This window comes from Equus asinus, chromosome 7, assembly GCF_041296235.1.
Source record: "Equus asinus isolate D_3611 breed Donkey chromosome 7, EquAss-T2T_v2, whole genome shotgun sequence".
In the NCBI taxonomy this organism is placed as follows: domain Eukaryota; kingdom Metazoa; phylum Chordata; class Mammalia; order Perissodactyla; family Equidae; genus Equus; species Equus asinus.
This window is the reverse complement of record NC_091796.1, coordinates 39,943,995-39,962,540: the sequence shown is the minus strand read 5'-3', so window position 1 is coordinate 39,962,540 and position 18,546 is coordinate 39,943,995. Positions and strand designations below refer to the sequence as shown.

The following is an 18,546-nucleotide window of genomic DNA, read 5'->3' as shown; positions in this document are numbered from 1 at the left end:
CTAGCGGAGCTCGGTAGATATCATCTACCCATTTGAATATTTTCTTAGTTCTAAATTGTCCTGACCTTTACTGCACTTATATTTGGAAAAGCTTCTCTTCATTTCTACAAATGTGAATGTTCAAATCCTACCCATCCTTCAAATCCCATTTCAAAGGACATTTCCTTCTTAAAGGCTTCTTTAGTCTCCCCAGCAGAGAGTTCTTTCTTTTATAAATTTTCACATAATTTTACTTGTACATTTCTTGTGACATTCATCACTTTCTACCTCTGTTAAAAAAAGATATGCATGTAGTTTACCAAACTATAAAAGGTCTGCAGTCGATTCACATATTCCCTCCTCCTGCCACAAACATTGGTGAGAGAGTGAGCGAGTCATAAGGAAAAGAATGTACATAGGTAAACAGTAACAACTTCTCTAGAACGGTGGCCCACCTCTATTCTGGTGCTCTGTGAGATATGCTATTTTGGCATAGGATATTCATGAGTCTTTAACCATATTTACCTGCTATGGATTATTTATACTCAAATACCCAAAAGTAGAGGTAGAATCTAAGAGTCACTTCATAATACTGGTTATTTATACTTGGCCCACTGTCAAAGAATGGGGACATAAACAACACCTTTGTGTTTTAGTTTTTTTAAATATACATCTTATATCTGCTTAAGTGGGACGATAAATAATAAGTTACTGCAAAGCAACTGAATATATGTTTTCCTTTAGCTGGCTCCCAAACTTCTTATTAAGCACTATTTCACAGAAAATAACAAATTGTATGTTAGGCTCTGATTGCTTAAAACAGGTATTTCTGAGTAGAAAACATTAGAATGAGAACACTTTGAAAATACATCAATTATTTTAGCCATAAAGAGACTTCTTGAAAATAAAAGCAGATGTGAACATGATTCAAATTTAATACATTTGAAATGTAAAGTAAAAATATAATACACCTGGATAGAGTTATGCAAATTGCATGGGTAAATTTTTCCTCCGGGGATAACTTCAGTGTGTTCTCTAAATCCATTTTTTTAAAAAAGAAAAAGTGGAGATAATCTTTGATATTTCCTTAAATTGATGCACAGTTTTTTCTTATTCTAACGAATTAATAAGCCAAATATTTTTAAAGAATTAACATAATTAGCTCTTTATGATTATGAACTGCCTCTGCTTGATTTTTGGTAATCAAACATTTTTATTACTTCAGTCGTTTGACACTGTTCTCAAAGGAAACATCTTACTATAATTGTTCTCATTCTTAGACATACGTCTTTTCATTAGATGTGGATGCTCATTTCCAGTTACGAGCATTTATTTTTAAGCACTGCAGTTTAGAATAATAGAAACAACATGGGATTGGGGTCAAAAGACAAGTTCAGTTCTTTAAGCTGACTTAGCAAGAGATCTGGGGTACAATGTAATGTTTTTAAGCTTCATTTTCTCAGTTGTGCAGTACAGGGAAAAACAAATCTAACTGTGTCGTTTTCAGGATTAAATGAGATAATGTATATGAAAAAACAAAGTACTATTTACATTCCATTAGTATTACATTCAGGAAATAACCTTACGTACATAACCCAGTGTGAGTGCCCTGTTTGTTTTTTAGATACTCAAGATAAACACATAGTTAATGTGTGTGTCATAGAGCCATTTCTTTCTTTGCTTAACAATAACTTCATTGACCTAAACAATTTACCAGCAGTTTAAGAAGTCAGAAAGTTTACAATAAACTTTGAAGTCTTAAAATATTTTTTGGTAGTTCGCTAACAAGGTTAACAATCCAACTCTTCATGCACACCAAACCTGGCAGTTATAAATAATTTTAAAACTACGCCAGCGTTAGCTGTGCAGTTTTTACATATGCATCATGTTTTACGCCACAGAATGATGACTGTAGGCTATCAAAAATAATTAGCGCTAAGGCAGGGCATGGCATCGCTCCACGGCCACAGCTCTTTGGTCTTGCACTGTTTAAGATGATGTAGGTGGCACAACGTTGTGTCAAGTTGCACGTTCAATATCAGTTCTATATGAGAAGAGGCTGATTTTGTACCCTTTCGACGAGGCTGTGGGATGCCACCCAGCCAAGCAGAAAAGGGTTAAAGGAGTCCAGCAGAGGGGAGTAGTGCGGAGTGAGTGTGTGCGAGAGTGTGTGTGTGTGAGTGGAAGCGCACAGAACACAGCATCTAGTTGCGGAGCGGACTCGTACACAACTTCCGAAGGCCACTCTGTCCGCGGTCCTCGGCCCTGGCGGGGCCTGCACGCAGCCGCCAGCGCCCGGCGGGGTTTGGGGGCTGCTTTGGAGCGAGAGGGGTCTCGCGAGGGTTTCAGGGCGTGGCTGGAGTGGGGGGCGCGCGGCGAGTGTGCGCGGGTGTGCGCGCGCGAGAGGGCGAGTGTGAGCGCGGTGAGTGTGAGCGCGGCGAGTGTGCGGCCGCGTCGCCATTCCCCGTGACGTCAGAGTGTATTGTTGTGAGCGGGGCCGAGCGGAGCATCCCTGGAGCTGTCACCGCGGCAGCCGCGGCGGCGGCGCAGCGCGAGCCCCGCACGAGCGAGCCCGGCCGGCGCCGCCCCCGCCCGCGTCCCCAGCCCCGCCGCCGCCGACGCCCCCGCCCCCGGCCCGCCCGCCGCGCGCCGCCGCCGCCACCCGCGCGCCCCCACCCACCCCACCCCCTCGCTCCATCCCTCCCACCCGCCGCCGCCGCCGCCCGCGCGCCTCCCCCCGCGGAGCGAGTGCGGGTCACCGGGTCACTGGGTCATTGTCTCCGCGCCCGAACCCCGAGCACCCCGTGGAATCCCCCACGTCATCATCAGAACCATCAATGAGATGCAAACATGAAAGACAAGAGGAAGAAGAAGGACCGCACCTGGGCCGAGGCTGCCCGCCTGGTACGTACCGCCCCCCGCCCGCCGCCCGCGCGTCCCGCCAGCCCCGCCGCTCGCCCCGCGCCGGCGGACACGGCCACTTTCAGCCCGAGCCGCCGCCCGCTCGCCGGCCTCCTGCTCTTTGTTATTCCGCGGGAGTGGGCTCGCCCGGGGGCCCCTGTGTGTGCGTGCGCGCGCGGAGGGGCGCCGCGATTAGCTCGGGGAGCCCCGCGCCCGCCGCGCCCGGGACCGCCCGGGACACTTCTCCCAGTACTTCGCTCTCGGGCTCGGCTGTGCCTTCGCCACGGGTGAATTTCCGAGCGCTCGGCCCGGCTCGACTTTCCTCTCTGCCGCTCCGGAGACCTTTGTGTGGCAATTACCACTCCCTCCCGGCCCCTCCACCCCCCGGAATTTCATCAATAACTCTCTGTGCACGGTCTGTGTGTATGTTCGGCGTTTGTGAGTTCATACATTTTACACGTGCATGCACAGTGTGTGTCCGACTCGGACTTGTGGGGCGTGTGCATGTGGGCTAGGTCTTTGCGTGTCTGTGTGCCGTGTCGTGTGCGTTAGGTACGCACACTTAGGCGTGCATGTTTTGTGTGGCTCAAGTTCGTTTATATTTGTAGGTATTGTGCTGTGCTCGGTGTTTGTGTGTACATTCTGTGCACGTGTGTGCAATTTGTGAGTGTGTCGGGGTGTGTGTGTGTTTGGTGAAGTTGAGTCGGTGTCATTTGTAGCGGGAGGTTATTAAGAGTGTACAGCTAGGTATGTTTTACTGCCGGCTTCCTGGGCGGTGTTACTTGGCTGCTTTTCCTTTTCTTGAACCTTTCGGAGCTTACGTTTTAATCATCGAAAGAATGTCTCTATAGAAATGCTGGTTGGCAGAGGGGCGTCGGCGTCTTTGGTTTGGTGCATGTGTATGTGTGGATTTTTCTTTTTTTTTACATCTTTTAAAGGACAGCTGTAAATGGATTTTTTTAAAGGATATTTCTGTACAGTGTGTCTCACGGGAATGCAGGGCATTACATTTGAAGCTCAGCCTTTCAGGGTTTTGGCTTCGTAAATTAAATATTTATTCACCAACTTACCGTCTGTTATAAATTGGCCAAAAGAAAGCAGACTGCATGCAACCGGGGGATGCAGGGGAAGACCCCAGGACATGTTCTTGGGTTGACTTCGTAAAGATTGTTTTGCTATAACTGTGGTCTTTTTTTTTTTTTTTTTAAGCTTTTGAATAACTACATCATGCTCAAGGAGAACATTTGTCAAAAGTAATTATCTGAGTTTGGTTGAAGGGCCTTGCTGGTATGTCTCTGGATTCTAGCAAAGGGTTTTAGATAATTGGCTCTCTTGCCCTGCGAAGAAGTGACAAAAGTCTTTCTTTTAATTGCAGTCTAGTTATTGGCATCGGAAGTGGCCAGGCCCCTTTACTTCGTCTCTTAGTTTGTAGAAGTGTGTTATGATTTCTCCTCTTATCTGCGATTGTGTTAATTACGAAATCACTCACTCACTGTGGATGAATGGGCAGGTGATAGTCATTCTCTAATGAACTGCATCTGGGGGAGGAAATTTATTTGTGAGGACTCTGTGAAAAGTAAGCAGTAAGTGTTAAGTAGACGCCAGATTGATGTTATCACTGAATTTTTGCTAGAGCATAGTACGTTACTTATTGTTTGCCCAGCCATTAATTCAGAATTGTGTGGGGGTGTGCTAGGATTCTGAAATGCATTATTCAGGTTCCTTGGAGTGGCAATTAAGTAGTATTATAGCGCTTCAGTGTATGTGTTTTAAACAAGTGAAAAATGAGTTGATTTATAAATATTTTTAAATAATGATTTGTGAGTTAACCGTATCTGCCTGCAGAGAATTATTTACTAAGTAACGTTATTCTGATGGAATTTAAAGCTAACCATTTGTATTGAATCCGTGTATGTTACTATTCTTGAAAGTAGTATGGTTTATTTGATCTAATCATGATATATTGGTATTGATAAATCTTGAAATAGATTTCTGAGTCACAGTTTTTTGTTAGAAGTTGCATTTTCCTTTTACAAAGTTCCTTGATGGGAAGAGACACACTAGGAGTCATCAACACAAAAGAATTAATGATAGACCAGATGTCTCTATTTTAACCGGACATATTGAACTAGTAGTTATGGTAATTTTTCAATTTGGTTCAAGTTATTTTTCCCCTGGTAGTTGTACAAATGTGTATGTATTCAAAATGTGACAGTTGAAATAAAATACTGAATAAAATAGAAAGTAATTGTACTGGAAATATCCTTTTCAGAAATTTGTGATTTGTAAACGTGACTTATGATCATTCTCATTTTGTGAATAAAAGAGAAATGGATCCATTTAGGTAATAGTGATATTTTTTATGTTTTCTTTATGATTACCTAAATGCATATAGATTTAAACTCTCTTCCAAAATTGAATGAAGAAAATTTTGTTCTTATAATTGATAGTATTACTTTACACGCAATGAAAAAGCAATGCCTTTTTTTGGGGGGGGGCATTTCTGTGATATAAATACTATCATACATATTTTACTCTGCCCCTGCTGATTTTGCTGTGGTGGTGGTGGTTAAGGACTTTTAGCCTTTTCTCCCTCAAATGTTAAACCAGGTATCTGATTTTAAAAGCAGAGACTAAGGATGGACTGAAAAAATGCCGCTCGGTATGTGGTTCTTGCAATATATGAACTAAAGAGAAAGTATCTAAATTAACCTTAAGAATAACCTTCCAATTCATACAGTGTGTGTATCTATATCTCCTACTGGAGAGAGTGTGTGTGTGTGTGTGTATGTATGTGATTATCTTGAACAAGAAGATATCAGGGGAGAGGAAATGCAAAGTAGATTTTTTGAACTGTGACCAGCAGCTTATGTTTAAATGTAGCTTTGCATTCATTTTTAAGGAAAATGTATATGGAAGAAGAGCAATGCTTTCTAGAGTAACTAAGAACTTCCAGTCAACAACAGAATATTTGTTTTCTTTCTTTGTGAGAAAAGTATATGGTCTCCAAATCTGTAAACTCTGGAAACTCCAGGGATTTTGTTTGGTAGAGAGATGCAGCCCTCCAGCTCTACCAATTTGCTCACACAAGTCTGTAATGTTTGTATGTGGTGGGCTTGCTTGGCGTAGGAAAGAAGGAATGGTGCTGTAAGTTCCCTGTATTTTCAGGAATGCAATGATTATTAACAGGCTGCCATTTTAAAACAGTAATACCACATCTTTTTTCTTTTTTTTTCTTTCTTTCTGCCCTGCATCAGTTGCAGAAATTTCAGCCTTCTCCCCTCCCCCTCGGCCCTCTGCAGTTGTGGTGGTTACTTTGCGCATTGCCATTTAATATGGAGTCGGCTCCCAAACCAGATGCATTTTCATCTGTTTTATCTGCTCTTCTAAGGTTGTAGAGTCTCAGAGGATCCCACAATCACATGGAAGTATCTTCTGTCTTAATATTTGTAGACCACAATAAGAATAAAAATCAAAACCATAACTCATGTCGAGCTGGGGCTTTGACTTTAATCCTTTTGACTTTTATCTCAAGTCTTCACTCTGTTACTATAAATACAGTTTAAACCATTGTGAAAGGATCTTCATGCTTCTTTGTAAAAAATGGGGATTTGACAGGACTTTGTTTTACTGCACTAAGGGGTTTCTTTGTTACTGGCTTAACACAGAACATACTGTTATTTATATATTTATTCTAGGTTAATTCTTTTTTTTTTTGACACGCAAAAATGTTGTTGCTTTGAGAAGCGCTTTTTGATAGTTTCATCATTTTGTTCTATAGGGAATGCTGCTGTTAAGATAATGGTTCAATGTATTAATTTGTTCCCTGAGTTTCCTTCTATTTGTTTCATTCTTTACAATCTTTGTTTGGTCTCAGTGGCACCTGAAAATAAATCTTAACAATCTTCAATAGCTTTGTGCTTGGTAACATGGCTGATTTATTTGCTCGTGGTTTAGATACATTCACACAGATAATGAATATCAGTGGGTGGTGGGTTTTTTTTTTTTGGTAGTTCAAGGTGACCTTTGGAGAAACATTTTAAATGGCAAATTTGCCTCATTGTTGGGAGAAAACAGGCACATATCCCTTTATGCCATAGCAGGTTTACTGAAGGTTTTAAGTAGATTGAAATTTCATAAATCAGATTGTATTAAATATTAAGTAGGGGGTTTATTAATTAAAGGAAATCTATGTGAATCTTTTGCACAGAGAAGGTTCGTTTGCTTAATGCCTTGTATCTTAGATAAACTCTTAGGGTTTCTATAAAATAAAGCTGAATGATATTGGTAGCTGTTAAAACAGAAAACAATTCATAATTGTTAATTTACTAGTTGCCTTGCCTTTGTATTTTAGAAATAAGTGTAATTTTCCAGGGATGATGAACGTAAGGATGGAGGGGAGGGCATTGGTACTGCTTTTGGCGTTTTCTCATTGTGCTAGTGGTGCTTGGGTTTTAGGTGACGATCAGGCCTTAACAGTTGCGAACATTTTGACTTGAGATTTGGGGTAAGCCCCAAAGGGACACATGAGCATAATTGACAATGCTTATTGGCTTACAAGCCTGACTAACGTACTTGGCAAATGGAGTTTTATTTCCAATCTCTTACATTTCAGTTGGTTTGATTCAGCTGTTTTCTGTGATCTACACAGAGACAGCATCATCTCTTTATGTCTAGGTCTCATCGTCTCTTTTTCCAGATATGGAAGCTAAATTTTCATTTTGCGGTTTGAAACATGGAAAAGACTTTAGCAAGCTCTGCGCCTATTTAGAAAAAAAGAGTTTCAAGTTGGAAACAAACATGTTTGAAATAATGAGAAATGTGAACTTAGGTCCAGTGTTTAGGTTGTTAATTTTTTATTTCCTGCTGACATGAAAGGGAATTTTAAGAATTGCTTAAGTTTTTCTCTTTGACAAATTATTTGGTAGCAGATGATTCCTTGGGTGTCAGAAATGGCCTCTTCTTGGCATACAGTAGTTTTCAAACTTGTAGAGTTATAAAGGAATTTCACCACAGAAAAGCTAACTTGTAAAGTAATTAAATTTAATATTTAATAATCTAATAGTTTAAACACTTCACTGAAAGACATTGGAAATGTGAAGTATGGATCCTAAATATTTTGCGAACTCTTATGTATATGCTTCAAATCCTGGGAAGGATACAAATACATATCCTCAAGGAGTGTAGAGTTCAGTAGGAGAGACAAGAAAAACTGGAGGGTGACTGAGCAGACACCATCTGTAGGTGTCAAATGAATGATCAAGCAGGTGGTAGTTTACAGATTTACAGAAGGGAGAAGCAGTATGATGTGTGGTGATTGTAGAAGGCTTAATGGATTAGGTGAAACTTGGTTTGTCTTTGAAATATGAGTAAGATTAAACAGATCATGAGAAGAGAACATTCTAAGAAGGGAGAATGGCATGGGTAAAGGTGTAGTGCCAGGCAAGAGGGATGGGTTCAGGGGGCAATGAGCAGAAAAGTCTAGAAATATCAGAAGACTTGAGGGGATAGGCACTGCAATAAAGTTGAATATTAAATTGTGACCAGGGGTTTGAAAGTCATTTTAAGACAGTTTTACCTTGTAAATTATAGCGTGGAGCTAATGGGGTAGATGGTAATAGAAAGAGAATTAACACACACACACACACACACACACACACACACACACACACACACAAAACCTGAAACGAAAATCCTTATAAAGAGGGGACACCAGTGGTCTGGGGGTGTCTCTGAATGCTTCCATTGCTTGGTAATAGAGTCTGAAAACAAAATTGATGTTAGAAACGTTTTATTATAAATAACACAACTTAATTCTGTCCCATGTCCTTTGCCAGTGCGGCAAAGTAAACATCAGTAAGTAATAATATACATTACATTTGTAGAAAACATACACAGAGCACTCTGTTTTCTGAAGTCTCTTGAGATCAGTAGGTAGCTAGGGTTACCTCAGTAACTCAGTCTCCGAGTGTGTGGTTTAATGATGTGCCGAATCTCATCACCCTGTCTGTAAGGAGCAGGGCTGGAACAGGATCTTTTTAAAATTCTGTGCTGTCTTTCTGATTTTTTTAAAATAACACAGGCATTTTAACTGTATGAATTTAACTGATTTGTTGCACGGAGGCATAGGGAGGATCCAAGCCAACGTCAGACTTATTCTCTGCCTTGCACATTGCCTGCTTTTTATTTCTGTCTTTTTCTTTAAGCATCAAAAGTCTGCATGAAATTATTATTATTATTATTATTATTATTATTATTATTAATCTATAATTTAAAGTCCTCCCCCACCCCCTGACCCCCAAAAGTTGTCAGTAGATGCAGGCTCCTTCCTGATAGGGCTGGGAGGAGGGGCATCTGTATAGAACCACTTTCAGCTATTTGCCAGCACTGAGTGCCTTGATTGTTCTGCCTTTGTCTGCTCTCAGTTGGGAGCTGTGGAAATCTAGCCAGGACTAAAACTTTCCCTGAAGAGCCCTTGGGGAACAAATAGAAACATTATATGATTAGCCACATTGTTTTCATTATTGAATAAATCTACATAAAAGGGTAGCAATTAACAGCTGTATCAGCCTGAATTTAGACACCTACCTCTCCTCTTCCCTCAATATTCCCACTTGAAGTGGTAACAATTAACTGTTGCTGGTTTTAATGTCAGCAACTGACAACACTAAATTGGGAATAGGCACTTCTCCTGGTTGATTGACATATAGCCCTCTGACACATTCTTATGTAGTTTTAAGGCAAATTCATGCCCTGGGGTTAGAGCCAAAGGGCTTGTCAGAACATTGACTTTAATAGCTGAAATATATAACTTAAATGCCATCTAAGACCTTAGCTTTGGCGGAACTTTAGAACCTGAGGAATTCTCCAAGGCAACGCAATTTATACTTAGTGGACAAGCTTAGATATTCGAAGATACTTTTCTAAGTTTCTAGATGTGTAATTTACTTTTTGATACAGTTATTTGCCATGGGTTTATTTTGCATACCTTTAGCGTAAATTAGTCCGTGAAAAACTAGATAATGATTTTTAAAATAATTCCACAATTGGTATTTTTTTAGCAAGTCTTCTAATTTTCTTTAGGTAGTCAATAATTGATTTCTGAATATATTATTTATGAGTTAAAGAAGGGAATAGGATGGACCCACTTCACCTTATTCAGAAGACATGACATTTCCAAGATTTTGTTAACTATCATGTATTAGAACCTATTTTAATAATTTCAAGAAGCTGGAAATTGAGATGGGGTTTGGGGGCTTGTTTTCCAGCTCAGTCATAGAGAAGACAAGATATAGTGAGGCTGTTGGTTATTCTTAGTTTTTTTTATGTGAAAAATAAAGGACTGCATATGTAATTTGTACATATACCAAAAGCTTGTTGACATGGCTGCAGAACCAAGTCACTGTCTGGACCATCAGGACTCTGTATGACCCTCTGTCCTACCTCCTTCCTCCCCTTCCCCACCATGCACACACAACAGATACGCTCTTATTTTAAAAAGTATTTATAAGAAAATTGTCTGCCTTTAAAATATGTGTTATAGTATCTTTATATTGTGGTCAGAAAGTGTCCTAATGTGTTTCCTAAATCCTTTCTCTTTAGTTTAATTTCATGTCTTTCTTAAATCAATCCTAGAAATTCAATTAAAACATTTTACATCAAACTTCTTCGATGTTCTTGTTTTTCTCTTCCCATCATTCTTCTCTTTCATGCTTGCTTGAGGGTCCCTTTCTCCTGTTTTTACCCTTTAGTGTTGATGTATCTCCAAATTCTGCCTACCTACCTCCTTTTTAGTCTCATTGTCCCCTTCCTTTGGCAGTCTCACCCACCCCAGTGGCAGTTCTCCCATAATGAGGACTCCAGCCTTGATCTTTTCCCTAAATTTCAGACTTATATTAACAGTTCTTATTGTTTATCTCTATGTACTATGGATATTTCAAATGAAGTTTATCCAGTTCTGTTAAACACTTATTGAATACCTTCCACAAAGGTGTCATGCATAGGGCACACAAAGAGGAATGTGGTAGAGTTCCTGTTTGGGATGAACTTATCTGTGTGTACCTGAACATGTGGTATCTGTGGAGAGTGTTAAATTCTGTCTTCTAAATATAGCTCACAGTCCACTCCTCTTTTCATTCACTATATTTTATCTGGTTCTGACCTCCAATTTCTTTTCCAAATCTTACTTACTGAACTGTATTTATCTTTCTAGAACAGATCTGATCTTACTGAATCATTCCTCTGCTTAAAAACTTTTGTGATTACCTTTAAAATCCAATAGGTCATGAAAGCTTGTTTCAATATTAGCAACACTTTTTTGTAAGTGGTATATGATTGTTTCCCCTAATATGTAGAATTTAGAATTTGTTCTCTCCATTATACATCACACCAGCCTTCCCATCTTGCAGCAATTTCTACAGCCTTAGATTTATTTTATATTATTTTAAAACACAACAAAGTATTTTTAGCAGTAGTTAATTAAATTTATCAACATTTTATCAACTTCTGTGTTCAACTTTATTTCTTGTATTATACTCCCCCTTATTTCTAAATTGCCTCCTTAGCAGCTTTTTTTTAAAAGTGAGAGTCTCTGGGTTCATAAACAGAGACTAAAATGTTTTTGTTTTACCCATCCCTTAAAAAAACTTTTTTGTTAAACTTTTGTATTTTGAGTTAATTATAGCCTCATATGAAATTATAAGAATTAAAAAAGAAAAGAGTGAGCAATGGCCACTACCTCTCCTGGTCATCCATACCCTCTCCCTAAATCCTTTCTATCCTCATAAATTTAATCTGAATACAGGCAAGATTGGGTGTTTAAAAGTGATCAAGAGCAGCCTTTAGAAAGGATGATTCCCAAAATATGCAGATTGCAATTAAAAAAGAGATCTTTTCACAAAGCTCAGCACATCTTTCATTAAAAGTAAAAAAAAGTGCAGAATCTTGGTGGGAGAAAACAAAGAGATCCCATGTTGCTCTCAGCTTTGGGTGCTAATTTAGTTAGTTATAAAAGTCTCAGCTGACAATTTTTTACCCTTAGTACTTTGGAAATATTTCTTCATTATGTTCTTGCCTCAGTAGTTGTGATACCTTGTCTGTGGTGAGTTTATTATTTTTTAAGAGGTAATATGCTTTTAGTATCTGAGAGGTATTACATGTTCTCTTTAATCTTGAAGTTCTGTAGTTTTAGTACTGTGTCTTAAATTTTTGTGGGTGGATTTGTCTTTATTCTGCTTGGTACCTTGAGTATGCTTTTTTTTTCCTTTTTTGAGTGTACTACTTGTTGCCTTTTTTATGCTTTAAAATTTTAATCATGTTGTGATATAGAATTTACTTATTGTATTGTATTCCCAACAGGCCATGAATTCTTTGAAATCTAAGAGTTTCCTTAGTGTCTAGCAGATTTACCATATCTAGCTTATGGGTTGGAAATGATTTAAGAAGAATGTCGAAAGGGCTCCCATAATACAGAACAGGATACAGCAATGAATGTGTTGGCTTTATCAGTCAGAAAGATGGGTTACAAGTGACAGAAAACAATTCCTACCACCAAGTAGAAAAGGAGTTTTTTGGAAGCCATAAAGTAGTTCATATAATTATCAGGAAGGATCCGAAAACCCAGGCTGGAAAAGTAGGCAGGGATCAATAGAGGCTGGGCAGCAAAAACACACAGACAAAGTCATGCTTCAAAAATAGTCTAGTTGGGATATTGCTGTGGGCATCACCACCACTACTAATGGTCACCACTGAGACTTAGTGCTGACATGAGACACTACAAATTCTCCCAGTGTATCATACAAATGTATCATAACCTGCTTTGCCTTTGCATCTCATGCTCAAATTCAAATTCACGGGCAGATGGATCTCATTGTCAGACTCTAGTTCCCATAACTGTACCTTAGCTGCTAGAGTCTGATGAGAAGCTGTGTATGGTCTCTTCAATACTGTAATGGAAACATCTCCATTTGTACTTTCATAGCAACATAATAAAGTCAACAAGATTAAAACTGACTGCCTCATCTCTTTCCCACCTCCTGCTCCCAGCAAGCCTACTCCCCCTTTCTTTCATCTCTCAGTGAAAGCTACCACCATCTTCACAGTTGTTCAACTGGAAACTTTCTTGTCATCATTAATGCCTTTTTGTATTTTTTTCCCCTTTTATCCAGGAATCACTGAGTTCTGCCAGTTTTATCTCCTTTTATTTAAATCTTCAAATCCTTTTCTTTGCATGCTACACTTACATCCATTTCCACTGTAATTTACCTTGACACAGACAGTATATGGGTTAGGGAAAGAATATAGATTAATGATGGGCCTAAAAGTCTGGCAGATTTGTGTTTGAGTATCAAATCTGCCACTTACATGTGTTTGACCTTGGGCAAATTATTTAACGTCTCTGAATTTCAGTTCCATTGTCTATTAAAAGGGAATAATAACATCGAAGAGTGGTTGGAATATTTAAATAAGATGATGCGTATAATGTACTTAGTGCAGTGTCTGACGTTACAAGATGCCAGTTAATGTTAGTATCTGGTTGTTTCTATCTTCTCATTAAGTTGCTGCAGCAACCTTATAACTGGTTTCACCTACTCTAGACTTGCTTCCACTCAGAATCACTGTCCTTTATTAGATGCATAACCAGTTCTTTAAAGATAACACTGGTTCGTGGTACCCCCTTGGGTCTGACTCAGTTCCTGTAGAAAACAGATGGCATTATCTTAAAGGGGTGATTAAAGAAAGTTAGGGCACAGTCAAAGAAAAGAACAAGGGATAGTGAGGTAAATCAGGAGTATCACCAGCAGGAAGTTGTTAGTACCCTTAGACTTGAAGGGCCAAGAAGAGCAGGGAGTGGTTACTGTAGTGCTGTGGGCTATGATTGTAGGAGAAGGGTGCCTGGCAGGAACTGGCTCTAGATAGTGGAATGTAGCCACTGCTAGCCCTCAGCCCTGCAAGGGGGGACATGGACATCAGTACTCTGATTCCTCTCTCCTTCCACTCATTGATCTCCAGTTGGTGATTTCTATTGGCTGACCCCATCCAGAAGCCAGAGGAGATGGGATCTCCGTTGAGGAAATTTGTAGATATCAATGTACTGGGTCACAGATCTGGGTGGAGAAGGGTAGAGACTGAATCTGGAGCTGCTAATGGGGAATATCGAAAATACTTTTTCGAAAAACTTTTTAATAGCTTCCCATTATTTTAAGAAATTGTTCTACTTGTCGCAGAATACTTCAGGTTTGTCTTTTGCATACTTCACCAGTTTCGTTGCTTGATTCTCTTTGCATTGGCCTTCTAAACTCCAGTCATATAGAAGTACTGTTAGATCTTTGAATTTATCATGCTGTCCCATATTTTGCCTTGACTTTGTACATGTTGTTCCTTCTCTTTGTAAAATTCTCCCTCCTCACCCACTCCCTTCTTTTTATCTGGTAGATTCCTACACTTCAGATTTCAGCTTCCTCTGAGAAGTTGTGTGTGTTCCCAAAGCACTTTCTAATTGTGACAATATATTGTAATTGATTGTTTACTTTTCTTGTTTATTATTGTTTCCTGAGTGCCTAATGCACTACCCTATGGTAAGTTGGTGCTGATTATAGTTGAACAAACTGGGTGAATCAAAGAAGATTTTTCAGGGGAGCTGTTAAGGTTGAGTCTTTAAAAGTTTTCAACAGATCTGTAGAACTATAAAACTTATGTCTTGATTTTTTTCTGTGTCATTGCTGAAATGTCACTGTATAATCTAGAGAAGGGGTCATATTTCCCAAGAATCAGTTGGACAACTGATGGATTTTGAAAGTCTGTGTCTACTTTTAGCCCACTGGCACCTTTTATTTCTTTGGGATAATAATTTGATCGTCATCATGCTTAATGGCACTAGAAAATATTCAGTTCCTGCCATTAATATGTTAGGTGCCATGTGAATGAAATAAGATATGGACCTTGACCTTCGGGAAATTAACTTAAAAAAAAAAACAAACCTTAGGGCCCAAGAGATACTTCTCTGTAAATTTAAAGTTATGTAGTATAGTAGAAATTCAATAACATAAATCTTCCATGTTTAATTTTAATAAAGTACAGTGATGATCTATAAAGGCTTGCTATGACTGCCAAAACATGAGAAGAATTACCTAGTACATTAATTACAACACAGATTGGAATTGTGTGGAAAGTAAATAATCTCCTTTACACATGTAAATGAAATATTTATAGGCTTGGTGTCATACCCTCCTTTTGAGAGTGTAGGTATCTGATATAATGATGTAATAATCTTGGTACATCAGTTATAAAATATTACTATTACTACAGTAACGCTAATAATAATGGTTAATAAGAGCTATTACTTATTGGGTAGTTATATGCCTGACATTGCACTAACTTGTTATATGCATTTTAATGTTTAATCCTAAGAGCAAACCTAGGAGGTGCATTGTAATATTATTCACATTTTTTAAATGAAGAAATTGAGATTTAGTATCTGTTAGTTGAGTTCCTCTCAGTTGCAAGTGAAGTAAATTTAACTCAAACTAGTTTATCCAAAAAGGCTCACATCACTGAGAAATTACAACTTCAATTGTAAGTGTATATAGAGATTTAGAGAATGTCATCAAGGTATTTGCATTCTGTCCATCTTTTGTCTTTGTCTTTTCTTGGCTTCCTACTGTGGGCAGGATTCCACCCGAGTCTTGGGCAAAGTAAGATTGTCACTAGCACCGCAGACGTGTATCCCCCAAGCTTAGCACACCAGCATAAAAAGAATCAATCCCTCAGGCTGGCCCCATGGCATAGTGGTTAGGTTCATGAGCTCTGCTTTGCTGGCCCAGCGTTTGTGGGTTCAGATCTCGGGTGCGGACTTGTGTACCGCTCATCAAGCCATGCTGAGGTGGCACCCTACATGCAAAATAAAGGAACATTGGCACAGATATTGGCTCAGCGACAGTCTTCCTCAAGCAAAATAAGGAGGATTGGTAACAGATCTTAGCTCAGGGCCAGTCTTCCTCACCAAAACAAACAAACAAAAAAACCGAAAAAACGCAACCAACCAAACAAAAAGAATCAATCTCTCTATTATTATTATTGTTATTGTTATTATTTTAAAATGCCAGTCCCAGAGAAGTCTTCACTTTGTCCAACTTGGCTGATATACCCATCCCTCACCAACAGAAATGGCCAAGATCAGGTAACATGATTGATTGTCACATAAGGATCACATGAAGTAGAGGATAATTACACAAAAGCACCAATAAAAGGCAGATGACAAGTATATTGGGAAAACAAATTATAAATGCCATTGCCTTCACTCCAGGGAGGGTGAATTACTTTGCTGAGCTAGTAAGTAGTGGAACAGTGATTCAAATCCATGGTTGCCCAACTTTAGGGCTCTAGACCTTAAGTATGTTAGTGTAGACATTTTCTCATTTATTCTTTCTGGGATTATTTTTATGATATTCATTTTATACTTAATGTTAAAGCCAAGGCAGTCATTGCAAAGATTCTAAGGATTTCTTTGGTTTGTTTCCTCTGAAAATTACTTTCTTAATTTAGAGGCTAGAAGTTACAAGGGGTGGTTTCTGTTCTGTTTTTTTCAGAGACCAGTTTCTTTAGAGTTATATGTGAATAATCCATATATAGTATTTATAACACAGTTTAACACAATTTAGGATCTGAATTCACAAAATATATAATTCTAGATAAAGCTTCGAGGCACTTTCTGGATACAAGTAAATATTTTTATTCACTGTCTAAATGCCGCGTTTTCTTCCTCAGACTTGATCATGATCCTTAGAGGATGTTAGTTTAGCAAAAGAGAGCAAACTTTTCTTCTCCATCATGTAGATGCTCACTCATTTCTCTGAATATTGAGGTAGGATCAGCGTAAGATAATGACTCCTTGTTTCATGCAGATTCTGTGGATGTCACAATCCTGTGGCTGTCACTTCTCGTCTGTTCATCTAAGGGCATTTCTCTTCTCCTAGAACTTAAATGAAACCAAGATAGTACTTTAGAAAATTTCTTCTCCTTCTCCCTCTGTTATTTTTTCCAGCATTATGGAAATTTAACCATACCTCTTCAGCTTGGATGAAGGTGGATGGTTGCTGAGAGTTGATGTTTATTCTTGTATAAAGAGAAGAACACATTTAATCGACCAAGATCTTTAATGAGGAAATGAGAAAAATAAAGACGTTTAAACGTAAACAAAAATGTTATCTCCTATTCTCATCCTTTCTCCAATTTTTATACATCTTTCTTGTCACTTTTTAGCTAATACTGTCTTCACAAATCAAGTTCCAGTGACTAAACAGAAGTAGAAGGACTATCAGCAGGAAAAAAATCAATAAGCAAATGCAGATACTGCATTTCCTTTTAATCTTCTAATGACTCTGCTTTTTTTTTTTTTCTTTTTGTAGAAGTCACTATTTACTGAGCTCAGCTTCAGGGTAGTAAATGCAAGATTCATGAAAGTTAAACATTTTCTCATTTGTTAAAAGCTGCAGTGGAGAATGAGGCCTTTCTTATTTGGTCCAGTCTTCCCACTTCATCTTTTCATGAAACTTTCTCTCTTAGTCTATTGGTACAAGGTGAGAGTAGGAGGCAACTTTAGGGAAAGAAACAACTTCAAGTACATTAAAGGTGTCATCAGAAAAATGAATGGTGACGAAACAAACAGTAGGACTTTAATATAATGTAGTGTTTTGTTATAATTTTTTTCTGTGTATTTGTGCATTTATCTTTGTGTTGGGTAGAGTCCGCAGAGAAATAAAATGGTCTTCTACTAAGTTATTTAAAGAAAATCTTTCTCTGTCTTTAATGAATGGTTGACTGGATATTTCCTTAGAGTCAGTCGTTTGGTGCATAATTCTTTCATATTTCCTTCTTGGGGACATGTGGTGGGGTGGTACTTCTTTCCCCCTTGAAGTTAGGCATTTCATATGAGTTGCTTTGTTTCCTCTGGCCTGAAAGTTTTAAGAGCCAGTGTTTGATTCTCCTTATTTCTTTCTGGGCTGTGTTGATCGCAGAAGCTTATGACAAGATGGAATTTCAGCCAGCCTGGTTCTTGGTGGGACATATAGATTTGAGCGAGAAATAAGCAATTGTTTTAATCCACTGAGATTTCGAGGTTGGTTTTTGCTGTTCTGTATCCCTGCCTATCCTGACAGATACAGTCCTTATAGCAAAACAGGTGTTTTCATTCCAGGCCGCCTTTCACCTTTGTTTGTGAGAAACTAATTGCATAATTATATGCTTAAGAGGTAAGAAAGGCAAAAGAGGTTAAGTCTCTTTTTTTCTTCTTCATTACATTAAATTGCTTGTAAAATTGTCCTCTCCAGTATTTATGCTTTGATATTTTTAAACCAGTAAACAATAGAGAATTTTCATTACAAGGAAAATTCTTTTACATTCTATCTTAAGATAATTCTGTTTATATTTTGCCATATAAAATAATTGCTTTTCTTTCCATCTGTCTACTGAGGAGGAAAGTTTTCTAACGAGAAAGAGTGGAACAATTATTGTTAAGAGGGAGTTGAATTCCAAGATAGTTAAAGAGATAGAAAAAGGGCACCTGGACATTTTGAATGAGTTCAAGTTCCCAAGTCCAGACAAATTGTGTTTCATTGAAAAGGCATGGCCAGATTTCCACACCATTGAGAAGAGGAAAGCAGACACTGT

General features: G+C 38.6%; 1 protein-coding gene across 1 annotated transcript in view; it reads left to right on the top strand.

The window, feature by feature from the left end:
* The first annotated feature begins 2,722 nt into the window (after positions 1 to 2,722).
* ASXL3 (ASXL transcriptional regulator 3) overlaps positions 2,723 to 18,546 on the top strand; it is a 165,648-nt gene continuing 149,824 nt past the window's right edge. The window contains exon 1 of the mRNA XM_070513245.1: positions 2,723 to 2,883. Within this exon, the coding sequence (XP_070369346.1) occupies positions 2,830 to 2,883 (54 nt within the window). The 5' untranslated portion in view covers positions 2,723 to 2,829. The remainder of the gene's footprint in view (positions 2,884 to 18,546) is intronic.